The sequence below is a fragment of the Delphinus delphis genome, chromosome 8 (assembly GCF_949987515.2).
Source record: "Delphinus delphis chromosome 8, mDelDel1.2, whole genome shotgun sequence".
NCBI classification, from domain to species: Eukaryota; Metazoa; Chordata; class Mammalia; order Artiodactyla; family Delphinidae; genus Delphinus; species Delphinus delphis.
The window spans coordinates 50,002,172-50,025,605 of NC_082690.1; the positions used below are offsets into that span (position 1 = coordinate 50,002,172).

General features: G+C 39.9%; 1 protein-coding gene across 15 annotated transcripts in view; it reads left to right on the plus strand.

Annotated features, from left to right (window-relative positions):
- Nucleotides 1-22,783, plus strand: part of DLG2 (discs large MAGUK scaffold protein 2) — a 929,335-nt gene extending 906,552 nt beyond the window's left edge. For 14 of the 15 annotated variants that reach the window (XM_060018173.2, XM_060018175.2, XM_060018166.1 and 11 more), the window contains 6 exons: nt 8,237-8,287; nt 9,384-9,485; nt 13,486-13,658; nt 15,726-15,835; nt 20,819-20,910; nt 22,647-22,783. In XM_060018173.2, the coding sequence (XP_059874156.1) occupies nt 8,237-8,287; nt 9,384-9,485; nt 13,486-13,658; nt 15,726-15,835; nt 20,819-20,910; nt 22,647-22,753 (635 nt within the window). In that variant the 3' untranslated portion in view covers nt 22,754-22,783. Of the gene's footprint in view, nt 1-8,236; nt 8,288-9,383; nt 9,486-13,485; nt 13,659-15,725; nt 15,836-20,818; nt 20,911-22,646 lie in introns of those variants that run through there. The other variant, XR_009520377.1, reaches the window with a different exon arrangement.
- The last annotated feature ends 651 nt before the right edge of the window (nt 22,784-23,434 follow it).

Consider the following 23,434-nt stretch of genomic DNA (forward strand, 5'->3'; position numbering starts at 1 on the left):
TAAAGCCCTAATTCTGGCACATAACCAATACGTCCCTGTTATGCTAGTTAAACTGTGTTTTTATGGAAAAAAGTTTCGAAATATCACCGTATACTTGTGCAGTCATTCAACATGAATTAAAAACATACTTCGTGGCAGAACCTGTGCTTAGTATCAGACCGTTTATCTTCTGCCTGTTCCACTCCTCCAGAACCTAATAGCTATCCAAGCAAGAATCTTAAAATAAAAACAAGGAAATATTGAACTGACTCATAAAACATTTTTCAGTGACTCATTTCTTCCTCCAAGATTTCCTACACACTCACTGAAGCAGGAAAGTTCTTCAACAATCCCTTTCATCTTGTGAATTAGTTTAGGAAGTATTTAAATAGAAATAAAATTCAAGGGATTCCAGGGATCAATTGGCAATTTGAAATGCAATATTCCTGCAAGATACCTAAAGGCAAAATAGAGCAACAAAAAGCCTGCAGAGAACAGTCCCTGCATACCAGAATCTCTTGAATTTATAGTCAAGAACATCCAGTTGAGAGACGTTGACCTTTGTAACAAGAATCTGGAAAATCAGAGCAACATGAATGGGTCAAAGTATTCATAAAAAGAAAAGTGCTTAGATGGACATTATGCATTTTTTATAATTAAACGTAGTTTACTGTTTGCTACAAAAGAAGATACAGCAATCAAGTAGTAGCTTCCTGGAAAAGAGAGATAAAGTTTTCATCTTCATCTTATCTGAATTTTCTCAATGCGTCTCCTCTACGGCCTCTTACTTGCCTTTCGCTCACATTTCTAGTAGCCTTGCATGGTATTCCTTTAAGTTCTGGCTGCTCTCCAATGCTTGGTATCTCTTTAATTTGCTGTGCTGTTCTTGCAGAACATGTTTCTTCTAATGCCAGCGATAGCGAAAGTAGCTACCGTAAGTTATTGCTTTGGTTTGTGATTCTTTTCTTTGCAGTTGCCCCTTTGCCTGTGGTGTGCATTTCAGATTTTTGCTGTCGTTGTTTTTCAATTGCTGCCCTTTATCATCCTCATCCAAAGCAAATGGCTTGAAATGAAATCATCATCTGATGTGGAAAGATACCAAAGACACTAGGGCGGTGGGTGGACTCATGTGATTTGTGCGAGAGGTAGCAGTCTTGCTAATAAATGACTCCAACCTCAGTTGGCTGTGGCCTGATGATGCAATTTTCCTAGAGAAGGTGGGGGTAAAGTTCAACTTGGTGGATTCTGACATTCTGCCCTCCAAAATAATTTAAACTCCCTGCAGGAAGGTTGAAAAGTTGTCATGGTTTTATTTTCCTTCTCATTTTGCCTTTTCCTTTCTGTTCCTGGCTCCCCTTTACAAGAGAAATCCTGATAAATTACAGTGTTCCTTTTAAATGGAGCATGAACCTTATATGATTAATATTTTGAGGTAGATACTATGTTATATCTAACTTTAAATTTTGATGGTTGGGAAGAGATGAAAAAGTTTCATCCTCTAATGTTGAAGGAGCTTACATTTTGTTTAAAAGTGAACAAATCTTGGATCAGAAAGCTTAAGTGAAAAGGTAGGTAACTATTTAAAACTTATTTCTGGTGTTTGTTTGGTCACCTCAAGCCATTTGCTTAGTGATATAAAAATATTCACCAAATGCCAAGCACATCCTTTTTATCTGTTCTTGTGGTTTCTTACCACTTACAGGTTTTTGGTGACTAACATAGGTACATGTTATTACTGGGATCCTTACAATTTCTGTAATGTTTATTTATACGCCTTAATGAAATGGGTTACTCAAAAAGCAATTGCTGAGGATATTAGAAAACGGCAGGCCCAATACATATGACCCTCAGCTACCAAGATAGAAATTGGTTGGAGGTTTCTGTTTTGGGGTTTTTTAGTTTTGTTTTTGTTTTTTGTCTTTTTGCTTGTATTAATTGAAAACAAGAGAAGAATAGAATAGCTTTTATTTTTGTTTTTTTCCATTACAGCATGGTAATTTACAAAACCATGCCTTTTTTGAGGTGGAACGTCAAATAGTGTTCTTGAAGTGTGACAAATTCAATCTGGATCTTGAGAAAGGCTTTGGATAATCAGATTGGTAGAAAAATAGAAAAAAAAGCACAAAAGAGGAAAGCTGACAGATGGAGGAGGAAGATGAAACACACCACAGAACGAAATGAAGAAGAGTTGTAATGAGATGCCTTTGATCAACCAAATAACTTTAGAACCCCCTCATTTCCTTCCTCAACAGAATAAGTCCTGCTGATGAAAGGAATTAAAGTATTCTCGTTCTTAACGTGATCTTTAACATTTGTACATTCTTCCTACTTTTATACTTTTATGATTATCCCAAGTTGGGAAAATATTTGCCTTCCCCCATCTCTTCATTTGGTTTTAAAACAAAGAAACCTGGCTGGTTAAGAAGTGACCAAAGGTTATCTTCCCTGTGCCTGAAGTACCCTCAATTTAGTATAAGGAAAATATAACTTATTTGTTGGGATTCATGGAGACCCTTGGCCCTAATTTCTTTGGCATCAGTTTTCAGTTTTTAAGTGTTGTGCTTCCATCCTGTAGATACAGGTAGAGAAAGGAAAAACATCAAATCTTGTTCTTTCAATCCCTTTTATGGAAAGTATATAGGAACTACCTTTTCCTTCAGAAATCTTTTTTTAGAGTATTTCAGAAGCCCTTCTCTTCTCCTTCAGAGATGGGAATGTTCTTCCCAGAATCATTAAGTTATAAAAATTGCACCAGGGCTTTCAGCTGTTTGACAGGTTTTTGATTGCAATGCTCCAAGATGAAATCAATAATTCTTTTCACCCTCAAATAGTAAGTACACATAAATGTTTATTGAGTGAATAAAGGAAACACTTGCAAACAGCTTGAATTATCTATGAGAAGAGAGAAGAGTTGGAACTGGACTCTAGGATATTACTAGAGAAAATGTGGAGTCTAATAATCTATATTGGCTTGGGTCTCATCTGAGAATACAGAAGGTTAGCCATTCAAATTGTTTCCTTTACAAATGAACAAAAGTAGGAAGAGCCTTTGTCATAGCTTAGAAGGGAAAAAAGGATATTTCTTTCTCCAGGATAGAAATATGAGGAATAACACAGGAATATTCTTTACTTCATTCATCATCCACTCTATGTCATACTCTCTCACAGGCACCTTAAGACCCAATATGAATCTCAATGAACTCTGGAACTCAGCACACGTATAGGGAGAGAGAGAGAGAGATCAATACATTAAAAAAGCACAGAGTGTGGCTGTTTCTAGAATAAAAGTCTGGCCCAAGAATAGTGGGGCTTCAGAGATGATTTCAAAGACGAAAGGGCCTTTGAGCTGAGCTTTGGAAAGATGAGGCACTTGCCAGCTCAGTAAGTTGAAGAAGAAAACGTTCTCGGAAGGGCAGTGGCCTGACAAAAGACAGAGGCTTGGGACAGACACGGTTTCATGAAAGTGCCATTTTGAAATCAAACCAGGCTGGATTTTTCTACTGAATTCCTGGCTTTTGCTGTAATTATGACTAACTTCTATGTTTTGTGGATAGCAGTATAGACAAATACAAAAAAAGACCTCTTTTCACTAATGTTCAGGTGTTATTTTTTACTCTTAGAACCATTCCATGTCCACTCAGGGACAAAATGGCTAAAATAATAGTCAGTGGTTAGAAAGAAGAGCCCAGGCCCGTGTGTTTCACAGCTCCAGAGGGCACCATTCACACTGCATTCTGGAGTTACAGATTGTGCCAACCTTACTTGAAAGCCTCATTTATTTTCTGAGATACACACACATACACATGAATTTACACTAACCTCAGTTTCTAATAAGTAGCTCAGACCTTTGCTGCACCATCTCAAGAATTATAGAATAATTATTTTTTCCGAAGTCCAAGTATATTGAGCACCAGCTAAAATGCAGTTAGTTACAATGCACATTGTCTAATTATGCAAGATGCCATCTCAAACCTTGCAAATCTCTACAAGCTGAAGACCTGCCTTCCTTAAAGCCCAGTGAAGCTCTTTATGTCATTATGGGTATGGGGGAGCTGATGATTATCCTCCTAACCCATTGGTGCTCATCAGTTAAGTAGGATTTTCAAAACAAGGATCTTGAAGAAATGATCTGAGTGAAATTGAGATACTGAAATGAGGAGACCCCAGACTTTCCCTCTGGAATCAGTCAAAATGGTGCCCGTATTCTTCTCCTTTCTCCACTCTTCTCAAGTTTTGCCCTTATATTTCCTCTAGTTCTTTAGTCCTTACAAAGCAATTTTATTACATCTATTATTATCTCATTTGATTTCTGCAACAAAATTATGAGATATACCTTATATTAGTACCCCGTTTTGCAGATGAGGAAGCTGAAGTTCCAAAGAGCTCTACACCTCACTAATACGATGGCACTGCAAGTCCAGTCAGGATAGTTTAATTCTGAAACTTACACATTTTCACTCTTCCCTGTAGTTTGTAATCCAAGCCTCTTCATGTTTTATCTAGTACATTTCAACCATTTCATACTGCCTATCAAGTTAATACAAGCAGCAATATTTATATAGCATTAACTATGTACTAAGCCTGATTTTAAGGGCACCGGGTATAGTAACAGATCTTCTGAAGATCCTTTGAAGACACTGAATCACTAATTCACCATGTGACCTTGAAGAAATCCCTGAACGTTTTTGAACCTCAGTTCTCTCCTATGTAAAATGACTAGCTTGGATTAGAACAGAGATATAAGAAACAGATTTTAATCAAGATTGCCCTTTGACCAACTGGTAGTAGCTGCCTGAAGAATTGTACTGAAAAGTATTGAGGCCAAGTGAGGCTCAGCAGTAATTCGGGCAATGATCGATTTGTGATGCATGTCGAGCGTTCGGAAGGGGGAGTGACATCATCATGTGCTGCAGACTTTCCATCTGTAAACCACATGAACTCCAAACCCTTTCTTAGCGCTAACATTCTGTGGCTCTAGGAACCCAGTTAATTCTTCATAATTTATCCAGTGCAGACATTAAACACTACACTTAGAACATTTAATGTCCTGCCACTGGTCTTCACTTCCCTCCTCTCTCTTTTCTAGTTTTGAAAAAGTTCTAAAAGAGAACAACTTGTTTTTCCTTATCATGAGGGCATATTTGGGTCTTACTCCAAATCCCTCTTACTGTGACTTGCTTCCAGTTTAAAGATGGTGTTCGTGGAGTTGGTTACAGCGGTGTCTGCCAAGTCTCTGCCAACCACAGGCATCCACCCCCAGTACTGTGCCGCTCTCCCCTTTCCAGCCATGCAGTTGCCAAAACAAGACCAAGTAATTGTTCATACCCTTGTGTCGGCTGTTATTTCTGAGTGCCGACACCTCCTGAGCAAAAGATAGAAAAACTACTAAGGATGACTATTTTATGGAGATGACACAGCAGCATTTAAAAAAAAAAAAAAGAGTTGGCGTTTGCAGATGGAGCACCTTATGCCCTGTCAGTGACTGTGACCCAGGTTCAGCTCCTTTCTCTGCCACCCACCGTTTGTTCATTTGTAAGTTCTGGCCCTATATCCCAGCCTCCACAGAGAATTCTCCATCTCTGGCCTTTTTGAGACAGTGCCATATACTCAACAAGACGTCAAAAAAGGTGTAGTTTTGAATGTTGACTCTACTACTTACTAACTGAGGAAACAGGCCCCGTCTCTGAGCCTCAGCTTCTTCATCTGTAAGGTGGAGATCATCAGAGCACCTACCTCAAAATAAATGGCTGTGAAAAATAGGAGGCAATGGCTGTGAAAGCCTTTTATAGCCTGTAAAGTGCTATGCAGACATGAATTATCTTTCTTTCATTGCTGTGGCTTTTTTATTTCTCCCCCTCGTAACCTCCCTCCCACTACCCCTAGGGCTTTTCATTCTTGAACATGAAAGTGAAAATTGGTTTCAGGTGCTGAGTTCACAGTTGTTACGTAATACCAGCCGCCATAGCATCCCTGCAGGCTTCCTTACATAGTGCCTGATTGTCACAGGGTCTTCAGAATTGGGATGGGCCTTGACGTAAGGGATGCTGTCACTGCTGTCTGCCAGTCTCACTGCTCTGAACAAGAACCAGTGCTTTTTGTAGGTTAGAAGTAAACCAAAAAGCAATGGATAAATGAAGAACTGCAGAACTCTGTTCTAACAAAGTCAGTCAAAGCTATGTTGCTTTGTCCTAGTTTTCTGAATCACACATTGTAGTTACTGACACCAAATATTTTATTTAAGGTTTGCCTTTAGAATGTCCCATCAGAATGATTTGCAAGGCCATTGTAAAGAGATTCCCATGGGAACACGAGGTGTTCTATTTATTTAGAGAAAACCACACTTCCCAAAATGAAAGCATATAGACAGAAACACAAAGCAGAACCTGTCTTTGGCTTCTTTTCTCATCCTGTCTCCTACCACTAGAATCAGAATGCAAATTCATTGTCCTCTTTCTTCATGTTAAGTACTGGGGACACAGTGGTGACTGTGGTATGGGATTCCCAGTCTGGTGCAGAGGCATAAGTATCACCTGATATTTAAAACCTCTGTTATCTATCCCATGGTCAGGATTCTCCTACCACATATTAATCGTTCCATGGAGATTTCTCTGGACGTTAGTCTAACATTGCAGTATTAGTCTACCATGCTTCTGTCTCTAAAGCTGTGCTTTTTTTCCCCAACCATTTTTACACTTATCCTCTGAATTCCTATGACCTCTGCATATCTCAGCCTTTACATAACTAGAGCTTAGCAATCAATCACCTTTATTATTTTTTGGCCCAGCCTCTGTAAATTTTAGTCGTTTCATTTTTTTTTTTTAAGGGAATCACTTTTTCCTGAATAAAAAAAAAAAGTCATGAATCTGATTCCTCACATACCAAACCCCTGCCCTGATGTGGGAAGGTCCCCTGAACACTTTTGGAGCAGCCGTGAGTAGGTTCCACTTAGAAGAAGCACCAATGCCTGTTCTCTGTGACTTTAGGAGGTAGCCTAGTGGTGCCATTCTGAGAGTGGGCCCTGCTTGAGGTGAGATGTGGCGCAGGCCCGGGGCCACTTCTCACACTTGAAAAAGTGACACCCTCACTCCCCCCCCACCCCCACCCCAGGGAAGACAGCTGTAATTCACAGCTTTACCCATATATCGCTTAATTTCCCAAAATCAGTTGTCATTATCAAAACTGTCTGTAATACTAACTCCTTTTATGAAATTAACTCACCCGAGGCTGTGACTTCTGAAGCACATGGCTTTGACAGACTGTGAATGTGTTTCAGGGGCTATGAGGAGATAAAGCAGTGAGACTCATTGCCGTTTGGTTTCAGGAAACAGGACCACGTATTACACTCCTCCTCTATAGAAAAGCATACAAAAAGCCCTTTTCAACAGCCCTGAACAATTTCCCCACCAAAAGATAATTGGTCCTGGGCCTATGCAAATAAAAGAATAGAGCCTTCGGGATTTGCAGCTGAATCAGACTAACCTCGTGCCTAGTTCATCAACTGGGCAAAATAGATGATTAAAAAAATAATTGCCTGAAACCAATTTACTTTTCATGGTTATGTGTTGACTTGAGGCTCATCGTGAATCGGAAGGCTTATAGCAAATGACACTAGAGGGGGCCGACCCTTATGCTACATTGTCTTCCTTCCTTCTCTTTTCAAAGTTTCAAGGCTAGATTTAGCAGCAATTAGAACCAGTGATATAGGGTCCTCCTCAATTTTTTTATCTTCTTAATTGACCCAGCGTTTTCTTGATGAATTAACAGAGTAAAATCCTCCGAGCCCTGTAGTGTGTGCTGATGAAGTTTTTGTCTCGTAAATGAAACAAGCAGACATTTGCTTTTGAACGTTCTTCTTTGGGAAATAAAATGGAAGATGAAATAAAAGGTCCAGAAATTCTGGTAATGTAGCAGTAAACTATTGGAAGGACCCTCTCCTTGAACTCAGTGGGTTCCTTTTAAGTAGGAATGCTGGATATGAGGCCATAGTGCTGCATTTCTCAGTGTCAGACGGAAGGCGGTCTCTTAGATGGCCAGCCTCCAGTTGTTCCTTAGACTTATGACCTTCGATCACCTGACACTGTAATACTGCTAAACAGCTTTATGGGGGTGAAGGGATTTGGGGAATAGTTCAAGGAGGGAGAGAGCAGGGAAATTAACCCTGAAGTGGGTCTGTTTCCTGGGTTGCAGAGCAGGACTTGTAGCTGTGGTTTGTGATTGGTTGTTAGTCCACCGTAATTTTCCTTTTTTCTCTTCTCAGGAGGACAGGAAGACTTCATTCTTTCTTATGAGCCTGTCACAAGACAGGAAAGTAAGTTTCCCAGCATGCTTTGGTTCCTGATTGACACCATTACAGAAGGGAAGAGTGAAGGACTAAGGAAAATAAACTCCTTAATAGTCAGCAGTTCCCAGGCCAGACCGTGCTCTCTCTTTGGCCCTGTGACCAAGCAAACAGCTTCCCTGCTGAATGTGGGCAATGACAGCTCCCAAGAGAATGGAACTGCCCTCCAGATGGGAATGAGCACATCCAAATCATAAAGAGCCCCACCTGCAGGATCGATGCATAAAATCTCCATGCAGATTGACATCCACTCAGTATTAAGAAGGGCTTTTTAACAGACCTGTTGTAAGGTATAAGCTACCTTCTAGGCTGCTCCGAAGCCTGGGAGGAATTTATACAGAGGCTAATGGCGTCAGAGGAGGAATTGTACCAAATGAACTTTAGAGTTCCTTGTAACCCCATGATCACAAAGGAATTGGGAAAATCCAAGCAGAGTATAGAGAGTATTTTGAGCTAAGGAAAAGAAATTACAAAAACATAAGGTGTGGGCTTCGCTGGTGGCGCAGTGGTTGAGAGTCGCCTGCCGATGCAGGGGACACCGGATCGTGCCCTGGTTCCCACATGCCGCGGACTGGCTGGGCCCGTGAGCCATGGCCGCTGAGCCTGTGCGTCCGGAGCCTGTGCTCTGCAACGGGAGAGGCCACAACAGTGAGAGGCCCGCATACCGCAAAAAACCCCAAAAAATCAAAACATAAGGTGTCATTACTGCAGATGATTACTTTTTAAAGTCATTGCCTAAACAATGGTCAAATAGCTACTTTTTCTCCCATTCAATTGACTAAATTCAGTAGTTGTTTTGACATTGTGTAGGCATAACTGTAGAGTAAGCAAAACCTCTCCAAATGTTTCTTTTCATTGACAGACACTGCAGTTGTTTTTCCCTGCAGAAAGTAGACTCAGCCAACACACTGTGTTAAACATCAATTTCCCTATGCAGGGCTGTATGGGCAGTTTATCCACCGAAGTAATACCCTTACCAGTTCTTGGTGTTTGGCAGTTTTGCCTTAAGACCACAGTGGTTTCCAAGTCTTTCTCCTCATCTGCATCTTCCTTTCCATTTCTGCAGTAAACTATACCCGGCCAGTGATTATCCTGGGCCCCATGAAGGATCGGATCAATGATGACTTGATATCAGAATTCCCTGACAAATTTGGCTCCTGTGTGCCTCGTAAGTATCTAAACAAAGCTTGTCTCTTTTTGAGATGATAAAATGTAATTCTCTTCCTCCAGTAGTCTCTCCAGTGATTCAGATACCATCAGTTACCTAGTTTCCAGGCATCTCATTTAATTTTCCCCGCCGAACACGTTTCATCTACGCTGCCATGTGTTGTTCTCTATTTAGTGAGTAAATGATGTGGTCCCCTAGAGGGCAGGATGAATCCTTTCTTTGTATCTCCCACAGCATTTAAAATAGCGTAGGTTTGTTTGTTTTATTTTTAAAAAGGGACCTCCCTGGTGGTCCAGTGGTAATGAATCCGCCTTATGATGCAGGGGATGCGGGTTCCATCCCTGGTCAGGGAACTAAGATCCCACATACCACGGGGCAACTAAGCCCGCGTGCCACAAAGTACAGAGCCCACGCACCCTGGAGCCTGCGCACCACAACCAGAGAAGAGAAAAACCTGCAGGCCACAACTAGAGAGAAGCCCACGCACTACAGCAAAGAGCCCACGCGCTGCAACGAAAGATCCCGCATGCTGCAGCTAAGACCCGATGCAGCCAAAAATAGATAAATAATATATATTTTTTAATAAATAAAATAGCATAGGATTATTGATAGGCATCGGTATGTTCTTATTGATTGATGGAAATGCCACTGAAGCATTTTTTCCCATAGAATAACATTACCGAACCAGGTTCGCTGAGATGCCGAGGTTTGCAACAAAGAAAGGGTTAATTCACGAGGCAGCCAAGTGAAGAGATTGGAGAACGAATCTCAGACTCTCAGACTCGCTGCCTCCTCGAAGGCGAAGGCGAGAAACGGGATATTTGTGGGACGAAGGAGCAGGGTGGTCTGAGGTGTGGGGAGCATGGGGAAGGGTGATTGGAAATAAGAAAAAGGTGAGGTAAATGTCATTCTGTGCAGGTGCAGGTAAGCTACAGGCTTCCTCATGGCAAGCATGTTCAGAAAATCACAGCATTAGCATGTTCTGAGGGTGGAGTTTGGGACCCCCTGATGTCAGGTCACCAAGTGGACATTGGCACTTGCCCAGTTGGAGGGTCGGTGGTCTTAACCAGCTCAAGCTCGAACTGGACGCAGCTGACTCTGAGTTCCTGAAAAACAGTTCAGGCAAACACATCGTTTGGGTTGTGTGACGCTTGGAGGACCTGCAAGGTTTTTTTGTAACAACACAGTGAGCTCAATCAGTGAAGGCAGGTTGCAGGTTTAATGGATCTAACTGGTGATCACCCTCAGTTACAAGAAAAGAGATCAGAAACAAAGCCATCTATTAAAATCACCTCAGGATGACTTAGGACCGTGTGTCATTGCAAAACAAAATAGCCTTTCCCAAGTGTTTCACAGCCTCAGGAGTTGGGAAGATGCAGACAAGAAGGATTCTAAAATTTTAACCCACCCTCCTGGCCACTGCAAACTTTAATCTGCTTTCTTGTCATTATGGACAATCATCAGGTCTCCTGGTCCCTCTGGTACACTCAGGGCTACATGCCTGTAAGAGGCTATCTGCTCTCCTTCCTCCCATTTGCCACCCACCCACTCACCACTTCCATCTCTACTCCCACTGTGTCACATAAAAATACATAGAGGCCTTCTGTGTACATAGACAAACCCACCAGGGAATTTTAATTTATTAGATCATCGAGCTCTTAAATCTGATCTCAACAGATATTTCTTTCTCACTCTGCAGTTTTTAAGCTTTATGCTCTGAAGTGTCTCTTACATTTCAAGACTGCAAATGTCTCCCGGAATACAGAAGAACAGCAAGAATTGCATGTGTGTAGTACATGGGCAGGAGGGAACTAGGACGACTGTGCTATCTCATGAAACTGTTCCCAGCAAGGGTTCTGGGAAGAGACCTTGCCACAGAGCATACCCTGAGAGAGACTCCAGATAGAAATGATCAGGTCAAACCCTAGGCCATTTGTCACAGCTCCCAGCTTGTTCCTCCACTTTTGAAAGAAAAAAAAATCCTTTAACACCATTTTTACTTCCCCTCCACCTTGCATAGTCTCCTCTTTCTCTTTTTATAATTAATAGCACTATTTTATGAAAATCAATACATGTTCATTGTACAAAACATGGAAAATGATAAAAAGTTAAACAAGAAAATAAAAATACAGAATCCCACAAGGTACCCAGAAGTAACATCGCTGCTAATATTTTCATAGATTTCTACCTATTCTTTCTTTTCATGCATTTTCTCCCATGATTATGCACATATTAGATAGATAGATAGATATTTTTTGCTTAATATCATTTAAAATTTTATAACTATTTTAAATGATTATTATATCATAATTAATACTTTCTCACTTACGGGTATTTTGGGTTTTCTCTACTTTTCAATATTATGAATTATAACTCAAATACAATTATAATTATGTGTTATAATTATTTATAATTTATAAATTAATGTAGTGAATATCTTTAAGGATAAAACTTCATCCAAAGTTTTGATTTTTTTTTTTTTTTTGCGGTACACGGGCCTCTCACTGTTGTGGCCTCTCCCGTTGTGGAGCAGAGGCTCCGGCCATGGCTCACGGGCCCAGCCGCTCCGCGACATGTGGGATCTTCCCGGACCGGGGCACAAACCCGCATCCCCTGCATCGGCAGGCGGACTCTCAACCACTGCGCCACCAGGGAAGCCCCAAAGTTTTGATAATTTTTAAAGATGGATTTCTAGGAAAAATATCTGGGTAAAAGATCAAAAATATTTTAACATTTTTTTAATGTTAAGGATAAATTATATTTAACCCAATATATCCAGAACAATACCATTTCAATTGTAATCAGTATAAAAATTATTGAGGTATTTCATAATTTTTGGTAGTAAGTCTTGGAAATCCAGTGTGTATTGTACATGTATGGACCAGCCCCATTTTAAGTGCTCTTGAATGGGGCTGCTGGTGACCACACTGAGCAATGCAGGTATAGAATGTATCTTACTCCCTCCTGTATTCTTTCTTTTTAATACAATTTTTAAAGATTACTTTCCATTTACAGTTATTACAAAATTATTGGCTATATTCCCAGTGTTGTACAATACATCCTTGAGCCTATCTTACACCCAGTAGTTTGTACCTCCCACCCCCTCACCCCTAATATTGCCCCTCCCCCCCATAACCACTAGTTTGTTCTCTGTATCTGTGAGTTTGCTTCTTTTTTGTTACATTCACTAGTTTGTTGTATTTCTTAGATTCCACATATAAGTGATATCATGCGACATTTATCTTAAAGTTTTTTTTTTATTTATAACGTTAAATTATTTTCCCTTCTCTTCTTACCAAAAAGTTTAACCATTTCTATCTATGGTTAGAGTTGATGACTTTTAGTCCCTCCTTAACTGTGACCGTCTCATTTTACATCTTTTAAAATCCCCGGATATATTTATACTGCATGTCCATTTTTTAATATGAGACATTTTTTTACTTCTTTGCTTGTCCCATAATCTTTTATCATGTGCTAGACATAGTGATGCTACATTATTGGGCATCTGGATTTTGTTATCTTCCTTTATAGAATATTAAGTTTTTGTTCTGGCAGGTAATAATTTACTGACAAATCAGCTTCTTCCAGTTTTGACTTGGTTTTAGGGTTTGTGAAGGTGGGTCTAGAGTAAGTCGAGAGTAACCTCATAACATGCGGCCCTTCTGGCGTCTCAACCAAATGCACAGTCTGGCTGAACTTCAGAGTCTCCTAGCACTACATGACCTCTAGACACTCTCCATTTGGAAATGAAAATGGAGTAAATGTGGAGTCCCTTCGTGTTGCTCTTAAGTATTACAGCCCAACACTGCCTGTTGTCTGATGCCTGAAAATATATTTCCATATATTTTATCTAGTTTTATAGTCTTTACAGTCTTTACTATGTCATGGTACTTCATATTACATATTTTTATATATCTATGCTGAGGGTGTAAAAATATATGTATAAAGGAAGTTTATGAGTATAAAGTTACCTTATTTTCATCTTTTTTGTTTTATAAAGATACTACGAGGCCAAAGCGTGACTACGAGGTGGATGGCAGAGACTATCACTTTGTCATTTCCAGAGAACAGATGGAGAAAGACATCCAAGAGCACAAGTTTATAGAAGCCGGCCAGTACAATGACAACTTGTATGGAACCAGTGTGCAGTCTGTGAGATTTGTAGCAGAAAGGGTATGTTCCCCAATCATCTTACGTCTCTCCTGAAGAAGGTTCCCAGGTGGCAAACTGCATTTTTTTGGTCATTACTCTTTCCTGATTTCAGCTGTAAATTTTGATTTAATATTCCTTTTAAGACCTCTAAGCAGAGATTCCCTTTAGAGCAAGATCATTAATCTTTATTCTAATCTCAATAAAGACTGACCTGGCGGGGAGAGGAGGAAAGGGAGCTATAAACCTGAAGGCAATTAACAGCTTGAAGCTTATGGAGATTCACTTTATCCTTGACTCACTTCTCTTTGGCCACAACATTGAATTTATTTTAAAAACTTTGTCACTCTTCGTTGTTTAGATCAGGGTCCTCAGTTCTTTTTGTTAGCAGGAGTTAACTTTTCATCTCCCTGAAAACTCGAGATCCTCCTGGTGGAGGGGTAGATAGACGGGGAGGACTGCCTGGCCTGTTGCTGGCAGACATTTTAACTCAGAGGAGGTGTAGATGCTGTGATTCTCCTCCTCCTGATGATTTCATGGGCGTGGAAATGAGAAGAACGTTCAAGAGAGAATAGGATAGGAAAGCACTTCAGTGTACCTTTAAGATCTGCCTAAGGAAAGATCCTAATCTCCTATGAACACAGAGAACCAATTTCATAGAAGAAAAAAAAGAGTTAAGAGGCAATCATATTTGTTGGATTGACTGGATTTGACACAACCTTTTCCCCCCCTTGTAATGTATTGGTGAAAAAGATTAAACAAGAAATGTTCCTGTCTGTCTGAGAATACAGTAAGAAGGTGATCTGCTTTCTTCTCTCTGGAAAGCTGGCTTCTTTGAGCTATATCATACTGTTTCGAATCAGCTTCCCGGATAATGGCATCTATTCTCGTAGACACAACCTTTGTTACCTTGAACTGTTCTGGCCAGTGAATAATCAAACTGCATTTAGACATTTTATATAACTGCTGCATTTCACACATAGCAAACTTGGAATTTATGTAAGTGGTAAAAGCTTGAGCCACCTTAGTGTGTTTCTCCTATAAAAGCTCAAGTACTCACTGGACTCTCTTCATTTTTACACGGATATTATGGATGAGTTTTTATCCCCTTTTATTGATTTAGGACTATTTCTATTTGCATAGTATGCTTTTTCTCTTCTTTTGTAAAGCTCTTTAGCCTCGGGGTAATGAAGCCATTTCCCTCCAGGAGGCAGAATATGATGTGAGGCAAATGTGTCTGTTTTTCCAGAAATACTTTATAAAGCAGCTCCTTGCTCTGAGCACTCATTGCAGTGGAAAGCAAGTTAAATGAGGTGTGCTATAGTGTAATAGGGTTTTTATTTGTTAAGAAACAAGATATTTAAACACTATGCAAGCCTATCTCTCAACATTTAAGATAAAATATTTAAGGTAACTCTTTGTGTCTGTCCTTGCTTTATACTAGACTGAGCATATCGAAGGCAGGATACATATAAACACTCAGCAGATGTTTATGGGATTGTTCTAAACTCACATTACCATTCTTCCAGATTTAACGTTGGTCAGGGTGAGACAATAAGGTATCTATTTATTTCAACCAATAAGACTTGGGTTTGAGACTTTGGGCAAGTTAGTATTTTTAAGCCTTAGTCTTTTCTTCCGTAAAATGCAGTTGATAATATGTACCTCATAGGTAGGGAATTTCTTCTTTGACAATTTAGGAATTTCTTTTTGACAGTTGTTTTCAGATATGGTTTATGAGCGTTTCATGAGAGTGGACTCAGTCATATTACATATGGCTACACAGCTTCCTGGTGCAGAGCATCAGGTATTTATTTAAGGAAATAAAGTTAACTGGGATAACACATGTAAAATATCTATCCCAGTGACAGACGCTTAGTAAAGGAGTAAGAAATATAAATTATTGCAAACATTTGGTTATGACCCTGTATATCAACTTTTGTTTATGCTTTGCAGTGATTCTTTTTAAAAATTTGAAATCCAGTATCTTTTACCTCCCTCTAAAACATACTTACTTTTTTTTTTCCTTTTGGTTTGATTATGATCATTCTTCCTGGATTAACTCCATTATTTTTCTTCTCTTTCTTCCAGGGCAAACACTGTATACTTGACGTATCAGGAAATGCTATCAAGCGGTTACAAGTTGCCCAGCTCTATCCCATTGCCATCTTCATTAAACCCAAGTCTCTGGAACCTCTGATGTAAGTGGAGGACAGCGGCGGCCTTCATCCAGCCCCCTGTTCCGTACGACAGAGCAAATTGTTAACAGCTCTTTGTCATAAATGCTTACAAATGGGAACTGCCATTGTTGATTTTTTTTTTTTAAGAATTCCCTTTTTTAATGATAGGTGAAAGTTCTTTTGAACCACTAGAGACATAATGTCAATAATTCCATAAAATGTCTTCACTAATGTTTCTTGATTTTTGTTTTCATTTCACAAGTTGTTTTTGTGTGTGTGATATTTTCATTTTGTCTTGCAGTTTTGAAGGTAGGTTGGTTTGGTTTGTTTTTGTTTTATCTTGCTTTGCTTTCCAAATGATAGGAAGCAATCATCTTTAAATTATCTCTTACTTTGGAGAGCAGTTCCACTAGTAAATTTTTTTAAATGTGTGGGTTTTCATAGAGGGAGCAAACAATATTTTAGACTCTTTGCATTGGCATTTCACGTTGTTATAGCATAGAATTCTCATGTTTCTTAATTAAAACCTCATGTTATGTAGACCACTATCCTTAATAGGGCGTTTTCTTAGTGGCCTTTCAGTAAAACATCTACAAGCTTAACCAAAACCTCCAGACCTGTGTACATTTATAAACAAGGGGAAAATGCATGACTTGGATTTTTTTGTTCTTTTTATCTTTAAGCGAATGTGTAAAATATCTTCCTGCAAAAATCAGTAAACAAAATGGGCAGATATTCATGATCTGGCTGTAAAGTAACAATATTTTTTGTGCCAATTTGATACAAATTGGTGGCATTATTTTGTAGACCACTCTCATACAAAAGTGACGCTGCAGTAGCCATAAAAGTAGCAGAGCAAAAAGGCTAAGAGCAGGGACTTGAAAATTAATCAGGCTAGGTTTGGTTCTTTCCTTTGCCACTGTTCAGTTATGTGAGCTCAGGCAATTTGCTTAACATCTGTAAGATTTAGTTCCTCACCTCTAAACTAAGCACATTGATGATGCAGACCTCATAGAGCTAGTGTCAAGGTTAAACAGCGTCTTGAATGTAGAGTTCTCCATATGGTCTTTGGCATATAATAAGCACTCACTAAATGGTAGCTATTATTACTATAAAAGATTTCAAGTTACTTTATTGTAAGAGGAATAAGACTATTTTATCATTACAAACCATGTAAACAGTGCCATTTCCAAGAGGCCACAAGAGATGACACCAGTGTGTCCATTGTAAGAGCTTTGCCCAAATATGCCTCCATTTGGGCCTCAAGACATTAGAGCATTTGGCAGGGTTCAGAAGTGAACCACAGAGTACTAGAAAACAGTGTTTATGGAAAGACCAAAGAAAATGAAATCATTCATCCCAGAGGAGAAAGCAGTTACCTGTAGAGGATATCGACCAATTATTCGGCACCTTCTCTAGAAGGAAGAAGCGACAGTAGCTGGAATTGCAGTCTAAGAGAATTAAGTTAAATACATAGTCGATCTCTAGGAAAATTGCCAGAGATATATCTTAAAAGCAGAATAGACTCCCATAAATAAAAGATGGACAAAGTTCTTACCAGGATGAAAAAATAAAGTCAGGAGGTCACTCTTAGTACCTTCTGCCCCATGAATTTAGGTATTAATACCTAAATTAGGTACTAATTAGGTACTAATACCTCTTTATATATCATAAAGAGCTTTGCCCACAGCTAGCACTGTGGAAAAATATGTGTTGAAGATAAAATAATGGTTGTTGATAGTATTATCCCTAATGGTACATATTAAATTCCTCCTCTTGTAAGCTACTGTGTTGGGCATTGAGCAAAGTGAATTAAGGAACCACAAATTTCCTTGAGTAAAAGTGATTTATAATCTGAGAAGGGCCTCGTAAATGTTATTAGTACTGCTAACATTAATAAGAAGCATAGAAATATGGCCCCCACCTCCTGGGAACTGCATCTTAAAGGCCCGTTTCAGAAATAGAAAAATAAGTTTTCACATCGTAAACATGCAATGGGATAAGTGGCTTCCGGGGAAAGGGAGGCCTGAGGGAGAATCCGCAGCTGCACATTTGGTTCAGTGCAACACTGGGGGATGTTCTCAGTAGGAGAAGGTCTACTGCTTTCCACAACTATGAGATGCCTTGTTTAGTTTTGCCTTAGGGCCCTGTCACGGCCATGTATCATCAAGGAAAATCAAACCTGCTGAAGGCTGGACTCCACAATGAGATAGTGACTCTGACATCATTTGCTGCAGCCATATGTGTAGTGCCGTAACGGTGACATTCAAACCAATGTGATCTTATTAGGAAATGCTAGATGCTTCCTTTCTAGCTCACTCTTTTTCTGAGGGTTTTACTTGAGGAGCAAAGCTGGCATGAATTGCCCATTCCACAGGGAGGGGTGAAGGCTAGGTCACCTGGAACAAAAGCGTGGCAGCTGCCACATTTAGGCACTGATAGATCATCACACACATTATTCTCAAGTGCATCATCCACATCAAACCACAGCACTTATTAGCACATACGTAGCTGACTCTTCAGAGGAGCATAAAATCAAGGGCGTATATGAAACAGGTGTTTTTTTACATTGTACCCGCCATGTGACTTCTATTCCTCACCCCCATCCCATGGCGATAAGAAGCTTTCCTGTGGCTCCCCACACTTCCACCCCAATCTGCTTTTACCTTCTTGCTCCCATGATGGCCTGTGTTTACTTCTGTCTTCAACTGTATCATAAGTGTTTGTCTAGCTCTCCAGTCATTCATTGTTTCATTTCTTCATTCACTTATTCATTCAGTAAGTTAAGTGTTGACTCAGCTCCATGCCACATGCTAGTGAACAAGCCATGGTCTCCGCCCTCAAAGAACTAGCAGATTGGGCAGGGAGACAAAACAAGTTCATGTATTGGAGGATAAAATCCTAAATTCAGTATTGCTACAATAAACGCAAAGGGAATTCAGAGAAGACAGACCAGTATGGGCCAGGGAAGTCAAAGAAGAACCAGAACTACATGATTTCTTGACATCTGGAGCAAAACACTTTCTTTCTGTGAGAAGATACCTTGGTTTAGCCCAGCATCTCCTGCCACCCAAGAGTGACAGCCACTCAAAGCTTCTAGGGCTAGTGCTGTTTAGGAAGAGAATTATAGATACCATCCCTCAGTTGAAGATGAGTTTACTTCAACAACAAGACTTCAGGAAACTCCCGCTTCTGTATATTGCAGCCATCAACATCAAGTCCAGAATTGTGTTAGTGTCAGACTTCTGTTTTGTTTTGTGTTTTTCTAAATAAGGGCCTCTTTTGAAAGAAAGTCTTGGCATACTGGAAAGTCTATTTCACTAAAAATTGGTTTCCAAAAAAAAAAAACCTTTGAGTTCTTACATCAAATTCACTCTTTTACCTTAGGCAAGTTCCTTTACTACTTCTGACCTCAGTTACTTGCTCTGAAAAAGGAATTAACCTGAGACTACATGCTCAAGACCCAGATATCTGGCATCCTAAAGTGACATGCGAAAGCAGCAATGCCTTCAAAATTCTACCTGTACCTGCGATGCCTCCCGATGGACCAACCAAACTGTCTTTGCTCTTAGCTGAACTTTTATCAGTACAGTCACACTGGTATTCTTATGATGATCAGAGGCAATGATTGTCAGTCTTTGATTAAGAAAAATGGGAAGATAAAATAATTCTTACTTAATAAGTAGACTTTGGTTGGCAAAAAATGTTAACACCTAGAGGACATGAGAGGATAAAGCTGACACTGGTTGGGAATCAATAGATTAGGTTATTCTCCCTTTTCCTCCCTCCTCAATTTGTCCTTGAGACTAGATTGGATTTAAATAATCTTACGATTGATTAAGCAGCACTAACATACAGTTAATGATACACCAGTGGTTGACAGACTAACAGAAAGAAGGACAGAGAATGCCCAGCGTAATTCCTTTACAGCCCGTTCTTCTGTCCGAACAAAAAATAAACAAAATAAGCATCGGAGATTCCTTCTTGCCAAGCTCCTCTCTCTGGCTCACTATTTGATATGACTTGCTTAGAGTCTGTTTGAAAATATTTTGGTCCCAGCGCTTTTGATTGTTCCTTTCTCTCTGTATCTTTAATTCAAGCCATCTTTAGCAGCTCCTTGAAATTCCACTGATTATAAAAACAGAGGAAGTTCAGGGCTCTTGTTGCTATAGGCATGCCTCACTGTTTGCAGAAGTTGAGCCGTGCAAGCTACAGAATGCTTTTTCGGCCTGAAAGATACACACGCCTGAGGGGCCTGTCACATTTTCTATAATTCGTTGGAAACACTGTCTCTTTCTCCACTCCACATGTCTCCTGCCCACATTGAAGGTGAACAGCAGCCCTTGGGGAGGATGGGAGAGTCGAGAGATCAAAGCTTTCTGCGAGGTCAGGACCTGAGAACAGTCAAGTCTTGTTCTCTTAGATATAATGAGCTCTGAAAGGCTGTGATGTTTCTTCCCTTCTCTCCATCTCCTCTCCTCCCTCTGGCCACCCTAGAAGATTGCGTTCAATTCTACATCCCATGTTTAAAAGAGGTTGAGATAGATGAGAACAAAGTCTAAGGAAGGGTGGCCAGGAAGTTAGGATTTGGAAATTATATCCAATGAGAGAATAGATGAAGGAAGCAGGACAGTTTTTGCTGGAAGAGCGGAAGCCTCGAGAGACACATCAGCACTTGACTTAAAGACCCAAGGGCCTGACATGGAGGAAGGAAGTTCAGTCCTACTCTGCGGGGCTGCAGAGGACAGAACCAGTGACTGGAAATCATGACGGAACAGATCCTGCTTCAGTCCCATGTGGGACCAAGAGACTGCCCTCCGAGAGAGTGAGCCCCCTGGGAGGGAGTCTTAGTGGCTGAAAATATTCCAGCAAAGAGGAATAGGAGACTGCTGCTGCTAAGATTACACTAGGCTTCCTGCAGGACTCATTTTCGCCATGCATTGTAGTGTTTCAGGATTTGGTATGTTCCCTTTGTGTTCTAATAGCAAACTCTCATTTTCCCAGGGAGATGAATAAGCGTTTAACAGAGGAACAAGCCAAGAAAACCTATGACCGTGCAATTAAGCTAGAACAAGAATTTGGAGAATATTTTACAGGTAAAACTTCATTTACATTTGTGCTGTGAGAAAGGAGATAAATTGTCTGACATTTGGTATAGAGAGGGCTCTGGGCCTGGTGTACCTGGGCCCTAAGACCTTCCTGCTAAAAACCCCTTATTTCCTTCTACTTCCATTTGATCCAAAACTCTGGTTTCTTTCTTCTCTGGATTCAGCTTCCAGGTTCCCACTGGCCCTACCCGAAACCGTGAGTGGCAGATGCCACTGAGCTATCTCCTGCTATTAAGGAGATTTTAAGCATTAATACCTCATTCAGCTTCTCTCCCTGAGATCATCAGAAAATTTGAAAAAGAAACTTTCAAGGCTCAAAATGTGTACCATCCAAAGCAGTTACTCTTGGGAAGCAAGCCCAGGGCCTCTGTCCTTTGCTTCCGGGACCTATGGGTCTGTCTCCCCATTAGCAGCACTTGAAGAAAATGTTGAAACACTTTCTGTATTTCAATTAATTCCATGTCAAGTCTCAATGCAAAACTTTTTTTTTCTTTTTAAATATTTCCTTGGAAACATGAATTTGGGGGGATATTTTGTCCTGGGTATCACGTCCTGGGTTCTTTATCCTTAACATGCGTTCATGAAACACTGATCAGATCCAAAGAGCCATCAGACTTTATGGAATTTGCCTTACCACTGATGGTTTAAAAGCAAGAACTTTCCTCCTGAGTTACCTTGCATGAAGTTTGGTGTTTTCTTTTTTCTTTCACTCAGAATATGAAAATGCCATGGGCTTAGCAGTTTGCAAATATGTTGAATTGGGTAAATCTTAAGTAAAATTTTGGTTAATAACAAAGATATGAGTTATGTTTCATCCTAAAAGAACATCCAAGATGTTCTTTTAAATGAAAACAATGTACATTTTGACCAGTGGTTTATATTCAGGAATAAAATATCATAATCAATACATTCTGAGGATTGTTTTTGCAGATCTAAACCATGTTTCAGTCACAGTTTATTTTTAAGCCCTAGTGTCATACGGATAGGACTGATGTGTTTGGGATATCTATCTACAAGATAGCTGCTGTTCAAAGGAGATAATAAAATGTATTTAAATCTACTGTAAGTGACTTGGTGTTTTAGGTAATACACAGTTTGTTTGTTTCCTCCTATTTTTATGTTTTTTACAAGTAGTTGCCCATAAGGTATTCTCACTACAAACAGCCCTGTAAGGTAAAATCTCGATTTACCAGATTACTTGGAGAATGAATGGGGTTTTCTTTTAAAGGTTTTGGGGGTTGAGGAGATTAACTAAAGTTTCTTCTAAAATCTTTATTATTTCCTCTGTGTCTAAAATATTTGAATTTCTGCCCCTTACAAAATAAGTACAGTACGGAGAATATAAGTCTGGCTTTCTTTGGTAACAGGGAGCTCTCAATCTGAAAATTGATCACTGCCTAGCTCAGTGCCTGGCCCAGAGTACACACCCATAAAATTTAAATAAATGAATGATTCATTATGCAGAACTACAGAGCAACATGTAGAAAGTAGGAAGCCCATGGTGCATTTATTACCAATCTAGGACGTGCCTTGTAAGGGTTTTTTTAAATCATTGTTGTGACTTTGCTTAAGTGAATTTCTGCTTTTTCTTACTAATAAAAAGTAATATTAAGCTTCCTGATGAGTTTGTCTGTCACTCTTTGAGCTTCTGCTGCGTGATCGATGGTGGTTCTTCACCAGCCAGCGAGTGATTCCTAACTCCAGTGTGTTTGCTTTTGTTCTAGCTATTGTCCAAGGTGACACCTTAGAAGATATCTATAACCAATGCAAGCTTGTTATTGAAGAGCAATCTGGGCCTTTCATCTGGATTCCCTCAAAGGAGAAGTTATAAATTAGCCACTGCACCTCCAACAATGACAGAAGAGCATTTAGAAGAACAAAATATATATAATACACTACTTGGAGGCTTTTATGTTTCTGTTGCATTTATGTTTTTGCAGTCAATGTGAATTCTTATGAATGTACAACACAAACTGTGTGAAGCCATGAAGGAGAAGGAGGGGCCAAAGGGTGGGACAGAAAAGACAGTGCAGTACGCGGGAAGGCTTTGCTTTGCTCAGAGTGCCAGGGGTAGGGATGAACCTCTGACGGGCTTTGTGCCCAAGCGATGGGCAGCCTCCTCACCCAGCAGATGTCCAGAGCTGATTTAGCTGCTGAGCTCCCTGTGTTTTTTGCTTTAAAGAAAAGTTGCCAGCACTTGAACTTCACCAACCTTCCCATTACCCACATCTGTAATTGGTACACTTCGAATTTTATAACTATGCACCTCCTTTGATTTCTTAACAAGCAAAAGAAAGAACGAAGGGAAAAAAAGAAAGGAGTCCCTTTGGAGACGGCATAATATCAGGGAAGGATAAGTGTGTAGTTTCTTTTCCTGGCATCTGCAAAGACAAGCATTTCATAAAATTTACGAGTGTGTGGAGGACTGACCTCACTGAGAGGAGGGGATTCCACCTGGGGTTAGCTTTATGATTGTTTATCGTCTATTTTGCCATTTATAAACTTAAAGAAG